Source organism: Thermobia domestica, chromosome 10 (genome assembly GCF_964235325.1).
Source record: "Thermobia domestica chromosome 10, izTheDome1.hap1.1, whole genome shotgun sequence".
Taxonomy (NCBI): Eukaryota; Metazoa; Arthropoda; class Insecta; order Zygentoma; family Lepismatidae; genus Thermobia; species Thermobia domestica.
In genome coordinates this window covers 23,274,703-23,288,115 of record NC_137463.1, presented here as the reverse complement: position 1 = coordinate 23,288,115, position 13,413 = coordinate 23,274,703, and the positions used below count along the sequence as shown (strand labels likewise).

General features: G+C 37.1%; 1 protein-coding gene across 2 annotated transcripts in view; it reads right to left on the bottom strand.

Annotated features, from left to right (window-relative positions):
• Nucleotides 1–13,413, bottom strand: part of LOC145662370 (uncharacterized) — a 39,434-nt gene that overhangs the window by 19,425 nt on the left and 6,596 nt on the right. For both annotated transcript variants that reach the window (XM_081727883.1, XM_081727882.1), the window contains exons 2-4: nt 6,710–6,940; nt 4,272–4,459; nt 747–1,417 (exon numbers count right to left, since the gene is read on the bottom strand). In XM_081727883.1, coding sequence (XP_081584009.1) covers nt 747–1,417; nt 4,272–4,459; nt 6,710–6,827 — 977 coding nt within the window. In that variant the 5' untranslated portion in view covers nt 6,828–6,940. The remainder of the gene's footprint in view (nt 1–746; nt 1,418–4,271; nt 4,460–6,709; nt 6,941–13,413) is intronic.

Genomic DNA, 13,413 nt, shown 5'->3' with positions numbered 1-13,413 from the left:
TGTGTTGTGTAAGCCGTCATCACCTTCGACACTGTCCCAAGCGACACACCTAACACAATAGCCACTGCCGTCACACTCACTCCACATAACCGCACACCAACAATTTGCCCTCTTTGAAAATCTGAGAGGTCTCCCATTTTACACTACCTCCGTCTGCTGCAGCCACTGGACACTGCTGTTCCACTGCGCCTGACGTAGTATGGAGACCGACCTAACACACCACCACCAGCGGTCCGGCGCTGCGGGCGCCACGACACCACTGCCAACCCATACATCTGACGTGTTGCCAACTACAGGTGTTTCCATTTTTCTGATCACCATCTGTATATATATATATAACGGAAGATGATGCAGCTGGCAGGTAGCCGTTTCTACACCGTTGCCGAGATCCGAAAATTATGTGCTCGCTTACGCAAATAACTCCCAGGCCGAATTCAAGCACCAGCAGGGAAAGTGCGACCGCTGCTGCATTGCTGCACAAGGCAACTATATCGTACATGTTGTTCAAACTTAGGTATAAAATATAACTTTTTGTCAACAGAGCTACTCTAGCAACTTTTTGATACATCCCTGTATACAACAAAATCGCACGTAGGGTGTCGGTTCAAAGATTTATTTTTATACTGGTACAAAAAACAGTAGGACGTAAAGCTACGAGGGTTTAAATTTTTTACTCTTAATTTTTTACATCTATTTTTTACTTTGTACCTCTACATCCAACTACACTAATTTAAACTTAAACTTACCTTCTATCGTTGGCATGCGATCTCATGTGATTAATAAACGCATCTTTGGAGTACAGTTTCTTCCCACACGTATCACATATGAGAAAATGTCTGTCTTTGTTGTGACGCTCAGAATGAGCTGACAAGTGAGAACGAGTTCGAAATAAATAACCACACAGCGGGCACTGATACTTTCTATTGTCGTGTGCTTCTTTCGTATGAATTCGAAGATCTTTACCAGTTGAAAAATACTCACTACAAACAGTACAGCAAAATGTGTTTGACGGAAGGCCACTATTTGTTTCGTTATCACAGATTTCACTATCAGGTTCTAGGTTGGAAGTGTTTTTTTGTTCCACAACAGAACTCTTTGCCGTGGTATCAAAATCCAGTAAATCATTAGGATTAACATTTGTGCATTCGGCTAACACAGGAGTGTCATCATCACTTTCAACTACAAAACTGCGGTATTCGCCATCTGTATTGTTGGTTTTCTCTGCCAAGTTTTTCTCATCAGATACACTATTATTCTCAGTCTCTTCTGTATTCCCACCTTCAAGTAAATTGGTCGTTAAATCTGTCTTTTGTGTGTATGTCTCGTCACCATGTATAAGGTCCTGAGTTCGAGCATCTTTTATGACTGTTGATTCACTTTGCCGACTTAAATCCTGGCGCATATGCGGTGAATTATCCTATAAAAAATTTTAAAAGACGAAAAATTATTCTTCAATAATTTTTTCGCATTTAATTACTTAAAAAACAGAAAATTATTGTAGCTATGCATCAATGAATGAATGAATAGGGGGGTTAATGGGGGCGTCATCAACGAGGCTGTCCCCGTCACGAAACTATGCATCAAGAAGATAGAGGTCAGCCCGGTAGCACACATTCAACTGGGTAATATATGGTAAGCGTATTACCTCCCAACAATCTTATTTCTGGCTTTCCAAGCAGCAGTTGAGCTCAAGATCAGGTGTATTAACGCACATGCTCTAACCATACGCCTACTAAGTAGCACCTTATTAATACTCAATTGTAAAGACACTGAATTTCAGACATTTCCAGTCACGGAAAGAATGTAGTAATTGTACACTAAATATTGGCCATAACTAGCAAATGAGTTGATAATTTACTTCCAGTCTAATATATTCTGAGCTACGCAATGGTTAAACAGCATATGGCCTTTGATTTAAATAATCTACTCTTGTTGTAATAATTTAGAAATAAAACTCAAATTTATATTTAGACATAGCACAGCAAACATTAAGGAAAAACGTAAAACAAATAAGGAAGAATTTTAGGGGCGTGCTTATGCAGTTTGGTATTTGAATTCTGATCGGCTAAAATGGTACTTTACCCTTAGCTGTTGAGCGATGTCCATGATTCGGATACTAGCTTCCCAAGCTGGATTTCGTAGATGTTCCTTCATCGACGATCACCCTCCTTCCTCCCCGAGAGCTCCCTGTCCGCTAGTTTTGTTCCAACTTCGTTTTCCGGGTTCCACCTTCACATCACACGATCTTCCTTATTTGGTCAAGGCGTCCCTCTAGACGCCACCCACGTCTAGCTCATCACTTTGACGTCACTCCGATGTCCACAGTGCATGCCGACCTCATCAGAATCGAACCCGGCAAAAACTCAATGTCCCAGCGGAAGACAAAAATCTCTGACTCTGAAGTAAACACGGAAGAAGCAAACCTCAGTAGAAAGTCTTCCTCATTGCTGATCGCGGAAGCTAGAACCGGTAGACAGGATTCAGCATTACTGCTGTTTGTCAATAGACTGCTTAAACGGAAGTTGAAGGTACGGGTGAAGGACTTGTTAGGAAAGGAATTACCCAAGTAAAATCCGAATTCTCAATATCTATAGCTAGATAGATTTTCAGTACCTAATAAATTAGAAAGCAAACGTGTTTCCTCACTATACTTTCTTTCAACAATAATTTTCAATAAATTAGCCAATTTTAATACAGTGGCATACATAAAATTACTCTTTCTTATACTACATATTAGCAGAATGCCCATTCTTCACACAGGGAGAATGTATTTCATTTTGGACATAAAGTCCTGAATCTGGATTTAAACGGTATCGGATGTGCCACTGTTCATCTCAGCGACCCCGAAAACTATGGATTTGACACTAATATCGGTTATTTTCGATCATTTTGACATATCTCCCCTCTCTTCAAGTTGCGGATCTTAATTTCGGATTTAAACGGCATCGGAAGTGTCACTGTTCATCTCAACAACCCCGAAAACTATGGATTCGAGACTAATAGCGATAATTTTCGATCATTTTTAAATAACTTCCCCTTTCCCTTCCCCTACGTTGTGCTGTAAAAGTGAAATGATAAAAATTATCCGAGGCTCGAACGTCATCTATGTTGAAAATTTGATCGAGATCGGCCCGGTGGTTCAAGCGGTACGAAGTCACAAAAGTAGTCACCTTCATTTATATATAGGTCTTATGCTGACTGGCAGAAAAGAAGTAGTCATGCATTGAAAAGTTATATATAAAATGGTTCGTTGGTTGTACTTTTGACAAACGTAAAATTTTCACTGTATTGTTTATGTTTATATTCAACTAAATGCCTGAAACTTTCTTCTTCTTGCTTTTAAAATCTACCGAGTTCCTTAATTGGTAACTTTTACATTTTTCCTTCTCATTTCCATATACCTAGGTGGACACTGAAAACAAATTTCACATCACATGTCATGTCTTTTCCCAAGAATTAATTTTTGGAATGAGTGTGGTAACTCTCACTTATTACAGAAGAAATGTGTACTAAGAAAACGGTTAGTAAAAATCCATTAAACAATCGTAACAGACAAATTTAAAAAAAGAAAATAAAATAAAAACAGCGAAAACAAGAAAACTGACGGGTATTTTGTAATCCCTCCCCTCCCCCCCCCCCCAAAAAAAAAATGAAAACTGGCCAGTATTTTGTAGTTTCCGACAATCTCACAAAGGTCAATGTATGTCTTTCGAGAGAGTAAGCTTAACCAAAGTCAACACGTTCGGCGAGCTGAGAAAATTTAAAAAATAGTATGGGAAAGACATATCATCTGGGATGCATGAAGTTTTACTTGTACATGTCAGGTCAGATATACAGGCTGATGACTTTTATTCGTATAGGCATTTAATTCTCCACAAATTATAAGTATGGTCATGAAACAAAAACATGACATGATATTGCACTTAAGAATTAAATGGTAATATTTTAAACTTCCAAAAATGAGCCAGAAATGGTTTACCAGCTGGAAATCGATTTTTTAAAATGGCAATTTTTTTTACCCAAAATTACAAATATGTACAACAAAATTAGAAACTGTAGTGTAGGAAATTATTTGGTTGACGCAGACTTTTCTGGATTTTATTTTTGTTTTACAAGAAATTTGTATAAAATTTTCAAGTTATTGAGTATAAACTGCACAGTATTCTAGTCCCGTCCCAATCAGAAATGATACATTTGTACAGGATTTCCCATCACTTTTCCATATTAACATTACAATTCTGAATAATTACACCCAAAATAATTACACTCACCTTTAAGAAACAGTAACAAATGACAGAGTTGTCCTGCTCCAATGGTATCTTACTTCCGTGCTTGAGGAATGTGCTGTGAAAGAATTTCCGAATCTGTAGCTGTAATGCTCTGATTTCTTCCAAGATTTTGACACATAACTGGCATATTAAACTGCCAAGAATTGACTGAAGAAAATGTACTCTCCAACCTGAAACGAAGCAATGTATTTCTGCGAATAGCTACATACTTCATGAATACTTTTTAGTATACACAAAACTTGGAGAAATGGCACACAAGACATTCTGGCCTTCACAGTGTTGTACATAGCATAGTTTTATTTATTTAATTCCTATTCCCGGCTAATGGCTATAAAAATGATAAAATTATACATAAAAAAAACACACACACACGCATGGTGCTAAAATGTGTTTATGAAGTGATTCAATCTTTACGTGGTTTTACCTAGTGAATAAAGCAATAGAGTAAGTGATTGAACTGTACAGAAAACCTCTTACAGATGCAATCAACGAAGTAAGTATCTAACGGTTATGGTTCCGGTTTCAGACTCATTTCACTATGTTATAGAAACCAGATATAACAGTGACTTGATTCCAGTGATGAAGGTAAAGATTCCCGTTCGAATTCCTATAATTTGTCTCCCACTATTAGCTGCGAATACCGGTTTCGATTCCTTATTGGTATCGTTTCGAAGCAGTAAACTTCGGAATTACGTAACAATATACAACTAAAATCTACAACTAAACATTGGTATCGTTTCGAAGCAGTAAACTTCGGAATTACGAAACAATATACAACTAAACAATGTACAACTAAAATCTACACCACATACAATCTAAGTATAGAATCATATGTAGTCATAATAATGAATTCACCAATCACCAGTACCGACCACATGTGCTAATTACTGTTGATACGTTATTTATTTGTAACGGTAGCTTACACACATCTTTAAACACTATCATACTAGAACACTTTAAATTAAAAAATGAAAAACAATATTAAACAAGATCTCTGTTTAAATGAGATGAATAATCTCTTTATACTAACGGCCACCTTCTGTTTTACATTTTTCTTCAGGTTATCTTACTTGCACTTATCCACATCAATACGTGTAGATTAATACCACACTATTCACAAAAAAATACGTCTGAAGTATAACTAAGAAAATGTTTGAATTTGATATTGATGCTTTAACACATTCTCTTGTATTTATAGTCCACGTCTTTTGTATTTACGAATACGTGGCAAACACGCTCGAAAGAAATTATATATTTTTAATGCCTTAATTTTACTTTCCATAACTGCCCATTGCATAACTCACAGAATTTATATTTCTGCTCTTTATTATAACATTTTTGTGAGTGAATAACGTAAATTTCATTATTTCTGAGTGAAAAAGTATTTCCGTTTGTCTGTAGTAATCCATCAATCACCCAGTTCCTTGTCAAGTTAAATGTATCCCTCCGCTTCTTGTGCGTAGTCCGTATTAAAAGTTCATACATCCGCTGTTAGTGTGAAAAGATAGAAGCAGAAAGAGGAACAGACATGATGAAACTGAAGTTCATTTGTTACGGGAGGTTAATACAATTTTACTGAACACTTCTGTAATATTTTAAACTAGTTTTTAGCAGTTATAAACCATTTAATGTCAAGATAATTAACTTCCACTACGGGATTCACTGCAGTCTTGACTGGCAACGCTAGAAACTGCCGTTCGTCTTCTGGTAATGTTGCAATGCAAAGGTGTGCGGACACCAAAGAGAAAAGCCACTCTTCTATTTTTAGAAATGACATCATCTAGAAGCGTAGAAAAGAAAAAAAAAATATTTTTCCTTATATGGCCAAACTCCACAGAGCAGCAAACAAACAAACAAACGCATATGTATATTCTGTTACTGAGTGTAAAGTTCCTTTGGGAAGCTGTTCGTGATTCAAAAATCACTATAACAGTGGCGGTTCCAAAGGGATGTCCTTTACTCACAAATGTTTTATTTAACATTTAACAATTTCATTACAAATGTTTGAGTTAAATTGATTTGGAGATTAACGTTCTTTTAGCAGCGAGGCTATATGAGACAAAACCTATTGTTTAACGTGGAATCCGAACCACATGAGTTCCCTCCGGGAATCGAACCCGGGTCTCCCACGAAAAGACACGTACGCTAACTGCTTAGCCACGAAGGACTCTATTTGATTACAAATGTGTCAATTCTGTCTTTGTGTAAGTAAGGAAGATTCAGTTTTTTTTTTTTTTTTTTTTTTTTTTTTTTTTTTTTTAAAGTTTGTTCCTTTTTATGTAGTTCACTGAACAATTGTCTTCCTACCTTAACCCTCCAACTGGATCATACATTCTACTGTTGAGGTACTAGACTATTCAATTTTAAATTCTAGAAAGTAAAAAGAACACACTAGGAGAAAATATCTGACAATTCCTTACCTAGTAGACACTCAAGTCTCTGCTTTACACTGGTGTCTTCTGCAATATTTGTCATTGCAAATCTATCAGCGTAAGCAACACCACAAATAAGGCACAACGTTCGTTGTTCCTCCATCATAATCTGCCATAGCCTACTTCCGCAGATGTCTTAGAATTAATACAGAAAACCACAACAGACGAGATAACGATCAATTACCATTACACAAACAATTCATTGTGTACAAAAAATTTCTGAAAATAATAAATAAAATACATCAGTAGTAAATTATATGATTAATTTATCTAATGTGTATTATTTTACATTTTTATGCCTATAATTTAATTTCAAAATCTTAAATTTTAAGGCCTTCATCCCGACACATTAACCTAGAAATTTCTAATCAAGTTTCTGAAGTTAAATTAATAATACGAGTACTCTTCTTCCTTCCATGACTCTTAAGTGCTGCAAAACCACTAAAAATTCCTACTCCTTCACCTGTAACTAAAAATTCACTATATAAATACATCGGTTAAAACATTACGAAGTGTAGGCATTCTAGGGTCCTTGTGGAAAGCGGCCGAGCATAGTAATATGCTTGTAGATATCTCCAATATGAGTATTGTATGTTATTTGTGACAGTTTTCGAATGGTAAGACGTACATGCTGATGCTTTATAAATTCATTGCCTATGGGCCGAAGAAGGGATGTAACCGAGTGGCAAAACGGAGCCACTGCCTTCGGGTGTGAACATGGGCATACCTTGCGGGAGGTTAGGCAGTTCGTTGCTGTGTCCGAATCGATAGTCAGTACTATCTATGCAGAGTGGAGGACGTCTTGACAAAAAAAAAAAAAAAAAAACTCAGAGCAACAATAGCAGGAAACCTATCATGTTCGAGCGTGACCGTAGACGTTTGGGGAGATTAGCGATCTCTAAACGGTTTCAAACCCGCCAGGAACTGTTGCAGGAGTACAATCTAGGACCTAGTCGTCAAGTCTGAACGAACTCCGTGGTGAGAACTACATGGGGTAGGCATATTAAGTCGCGTTGCCAGAATACGCCCCAGGCTGACTGCCATACAGAAGAAAAATCGCCAGTCGTGGGCAAGGGAACACCGTCACTGGACTAAAGATCAGTGGCGACGCATTCGCTGGTCAGACGAAATCCGGATCTGCCTCTATCCCGAAGACGGCTCCTCCAGGGTGATGTGGCGGGCAGAAAAGCCAACAAAGTTGCGCGTGTGTGTAAAGGTCTGTACAGAAGAAGGGTGTATTTCGAGTGCTGGTGTGGGTCCAATGATAGCAGGGCTTAAAAAAAAGAAGTTTAAAAAAAAAAACACCTGGGCGCATATGGGTTCTTCTGTTTCGCTGGACCCACACCAGCCAAATTTTACATTGGAAATGAAATCTTTTGAGTTTTACGTCCCACGGTTATGCCGGTTAGGCTAAAGGAGACGGTGATGATGAGAGATGAGTGAAAATGGTGGAATGAAGAAAGTGGGAGGAAACGGGAGAACCCCGAGAAAACCCACGAGCACGGTGTTTGTTAACCACAAAGTTCACTTGGCGGGGGCTGGGATCGAACCCGGGACCCCAGACACCAGAGGTGAACGCTCTACCACTGAGCCACCGCGCCCCCAAAAATTTTTACATTGGATCGCCGATAAAATGTATACACCAAATTTAGAGTGTCTCGTGTTTCTACCCTCAAACTTTCAACTTAAAAGACCGAAAATTGCACCCTGTAGCGTGGATACCTATTTTGAAAAATGGCCACCATTTTGAAATTTTACGTTGGGCCGCCGCATCAGTCTTATTTTTTTTTAACTAATTTGGCGTTGGACCGCCAAAACACTAATTTAAGTGTCGTGTGCTTCTCTGAAAATTTCAACTTAAAAGACCCAAAATTGCCCTTTGTAGCGTGAATACCCACTATTTTGAAGAAAGAAAAAAAAAAAAAAGCAGCCATTTCGAAATTTTACGTTGGTATGCCGCCAAAATCTATATGGAGAATTTAGAGTGCCTTGTGCTTGTATCCTGAAAATTTAAACTTTAAAGTCCGAAAGTTGTACCCTGTAGTGTGTGTGAGGTACAGGGATGGCCTTTTTCAAAAAAAATGTGGCCATCCCTAATCTCAAGATTAAAGAGATTCGCAGTCACGTCCGGATGTGTGCAACACTGGCACTAGTACCCGTAGAGTATATTTCTGATGGTTTGTTGATCAACATGGAGACTGTCCGATTAGACGAGTAGTCGAAGTCTTCAATGATTACTTTACGGAGCAATGGCTGGAAAATCCAAATTTTTCTCCGGAAAGTTGGAATTGTAGCAGTCACAGGAATCGAACAAATAAAGCAGTAGAAGACTGACACAAATGCTTAAACAAAATATTATCCAGAACCCCTGCACATTTCCAGTCTTGTGAAGACTATTGAGGGAAGATTCTATATGTGATCATGTTTTCAGAAGAATGGAAATGCTGAGCATTACTCAAAAGAACGGAAAAGCCATGTATATGAAAGATGACGATAGGATACAGTCAATACTTCATAATTTGAGAGAACATGTTGACCTGAGAAAATGTCTCAGTCGCTTGAACTTTGTATGTACATAACCTTGAACAATTTCCTACGGGGGCGCGGTGGCTCAGTGGTAGAGCGTTCACCTCCGGTACTTGGGGTCCCTGGTTCGATCCCAGCTCGCACCGTGTGGACCTTGTGGTGGACAAACACCGTGCTCGTGGGTTTTCTCGGGGTTCTCCCGTTTCCTCATTTAGTAGCGTTGCACCATTTCATCCATTATTTTGCTCATTAGCATCTCCCTTAGTTACGCAGCCCCATTAGAGGTCCCTCGTGACTATATGTTTAGCGTATGCATTTTCGGCTCGGGAGACCGGGTTCGATTCCAGGTTGGAGCTCAAGTAGTTTGTATCTCATGTTACGCTGAGTTCACATCTCTATAGTGAGTAGGACGCTAAACTAAAACCAATATCCTTATCATCATCGGAACACATTTGCAAGGTGTTAAGCTTAAAATAAAAACTAAATTGCGATTCTTCTATTTATATGTTTTCTTTTCACTTGAAAAATATTTTGAGTCTCTAAAAGAAGGAAACGCAACAATCATTTGAGATTTTACATTTAAAGAAAGAAAAAAATTATTAATTAGGCTTATATGGAACTTCTCCACTTTATACTATAAAAATTTGAGATAAACCATTTATCTTGATACGCCCATGTAATTTTGAAACTGATAAAAATGGCTGGAATTTTGTAAGATGCAAATAACGACAAGGGAACTCTGTCTAATAAACTCTGCAGTACCAACAAATTAATAGTGTTGCCAACATAATATAGTTATATTTTTAACGCCACTATGCCATGTTATTACATATCTCAAATCTAAATATTAAACGAAAACTTACAACATAAATTTGTTATTCAGTGTTGCAAATTAAGGACACTGCAATATGACAAGCATCTAAACTTCAGAAACCTGATAATAGTATTAATAAAATCAGAGGCGGATTCAGGACGAACTCAACGGTGAGGAAAGAAGGTAGTGAAAGATTCTGTTTTCTCTCTCACCGACTTTTGCAGCACTGGTGATTGTGAAACTCAGGGAGGTGAATAACCTTTCTCCCTGGAACTGTCTATGAATAGAAGTGAGACGGACAGTGAAATGCAAACCCGAAATACCTTAGTGTCGAATACTATGACCATGGCTTATTTCGAATGAATACAAGAAATTGAAAATTAGACTTTTTTCGAAAAATTTCTTACATAAACAGAACGTCTAATCACGTAGGTGATTCTCAAAAGACGTAAACTTCTCGGAGCCGTTACAGCAATTTGATATCTCAAATCGTTCAGGAGATATGAGAAACGTGAATACTGATAGTGATACTCCTAAAAATGACGTATTTGGGGATTGTTTGTAATGTATCTTGATTCTCTTTGCTTTTATAACATTACAGAAACAGATTTTGGTACTTGTAATTACAATAAATTCTTGCAATTACATAATTTTAACCAGTGTTGCAAACTTTACCAATGTGTATCATATCTCCAGATCAGTTTGAGATATCAAATTGCTGTAAACTGCATTATGATCTTTACGTCCGTTGAAAACCTTCTATGTTGTTGGATATGATACTCATCCAAGCAGTTATCGAAATAAAATCTTTCTGAAAAAAAAGTCAAATTTTCTATCCCTTACGTGAAGACTAAGGAGCATGGAAGCTTCTCAGTTGCGGCAAGTGACTTGCCAATAATGGCAGAACACCTATGATGACAACTTTGTACCTATTTATTTGAAATAAATCCTATCATGATCATAGTATGTAACACTAATGTACTGTGGAAGTGCATGCCCCGTCCATGTTATTATTTATTACTATTACTAGCAGCGTTCACCCCGCTTCGCTGCGGTCACCCTGGAACGCAATAAACTTTGTTACTTAGATAATTTTTACTTTTTCGCTTTCAAGTGATATGATAAAAACCATAGAAGAATGTTAACATTATATCGCCTGTCATTTATGTTAACCCGCCGAGTGACACGGTCATGTGGGTTGCATATAAATACGGTTAGATTTAGCTATGATGAGCTAACAAAGGATTTGTACGTTATGGACACTTGAATGGTCAATTATCTCAAGACACTGGTAATTGAAAATTAAAGTGATATGATAAAAACCATCTAGGGTCCAAATCTTAATAACCCCCCAAAAATGAAAGAAATTGGTTCAGCCGTATTAGCGTGATGAGGTAACAAAGGATTTGTGCGTTCTCTTTTATATATATAGATAGAAGATAGATAGAAGCCTAAAACATTTGGATCTTTGTGGATGTTCGAGATACTGTAGCATCCTTAGTTTGTAACAAAATTTCAGCCTTTTTTTATATTATTCTAAAAGTTACAAGAGTGTAAAGATAAATACTCCACTAAGTGTGTTCACTAGTCCGAAACAAGCTCTGCGTTGGTAACTGATATAATGAACGTCGGTTGGGTATTCCTCATAACGAACTAATGCTTCTCCCACTAGGCCAATAAACATATCAGAAGTGTTGATAACGTAGGACACGTGTCCTTTCTCTAAACAACAATCTTTTATTGTTACCAAAATATTCAGTCACAGCGAATACGAAACCACGTACCGTATCAGCAAAGGCGAGTACGAGATAGCTAGCTAAAAGCAGTCTCAAATAGCTATTACGATTAGAACACGCCGCATCAGCAAAATAAGATACTATTCAATTTCAGTCCAGGAGTAAAGCTTATCTATATGTAATGATGCGTTTCTTTTCTTTTGTTTATAACTTCAATCAAACCAGACAGGGAAGGAAATGTTGCTCTTTCGCAACTTCAAATTTCTCTTCAGTTTCGTTTCGTCCCTTCGTGTTTTATCTCCAAACTTTGTCCCTCTGTTTCGATTTTTTTTTCGTTTTCGAAAAATCCATTTTTCGAAAAAATGTGGCCATCCGTAGTGAGGTATAGGCGAGAAACGAACAAATGTAGATCGAGTCGTCCCAGGAGCCTCAGTGACGTTCCCCAAATATGAATACCAAATATATTAATTTAAAACAAAGATAAATTCATGTTTTATAAAATAAATGTTTCAGTATATGAAATAAATATTTTTAAGAAATGATTTTATTGTTAAAGCGCACTTCCGATACTTTGTGCGTTCAACTGCAGGAATTTCTCAAGCATTTGTTGGACGAAGGTTCTTTCCCGAAAATTAATTTAAAACAATTAACAAAGATATAATTCATATTTTATAAAGTAAATGTTTCAAAATATCTTATAAAATTAAATATCTTCCAGCGTAAAATGAAAAGTTTTATTGTTCAAGTATCCTATTCCAATGCTTTGTGTGTTCAATTGCGGGAATTACCCGAGCACTTCTTTCACGATAGGGTTTTCACGAAAATGCAGCTTTCTTCACTGTACGTCGAAACTTCGACTAGTACGGAAGTTTAAATTCAGCATTTGAAATAGTAAACGTTATGTACCCTTCGGAACTCCGAGCATTAATTAAACTTCTTAAATTTGACAAGAATTTTTACGCTATTGCTGGTGCTGATTCTACAGAAAGCTTATTTGAAGAGTAGAAACAAATGACTGAACTAAACTGTTGTTGTAAGAAAACTAAATTTTACTGAGTACTTGTGTTACCATCAAAGATAAGAAATAATACCAATAGTTTTACTAATGTATTTACATATTTACTGGTAGCACCGGCACCTATGGCCTTAAACCAGTTAAACGTATGAAGAATAAAGTCCCTCGGCGACGCCGAGCACACTATTCACGGAAAGTAATTTCTAAGATATAAAACTGCATATATTATTCAAATAGGCTATAAGTATAATCCATACATTAATTTGTTCTGTAACTATCTCAAGCTAAGGTAAGTTTTTTTCTTTTTTTATTATTATTATTATTATTTCTTCATTCAGTGCAGTCAGAACTTTATGAAGTCTTATGTTGAATGCTGTTGTACACTTTTAACGTGAAAGCATCTAATTCGCCCAAGGAAAGTCCAAAATCTGCCCAAAAAAGTGATCACCTTAGTTGCACCAATAATATACTATCAAAAAGCTCAAAAACCCAGGTTGGTCCAACCCGAAAAAAAAAAAAAAGAAAAGTTCTTTTCGGGCTGGGCCCATTTGGGCAAGTCCTGAATGACAGAGGTGCCCAAACACATGAAGGCTGTGGATTA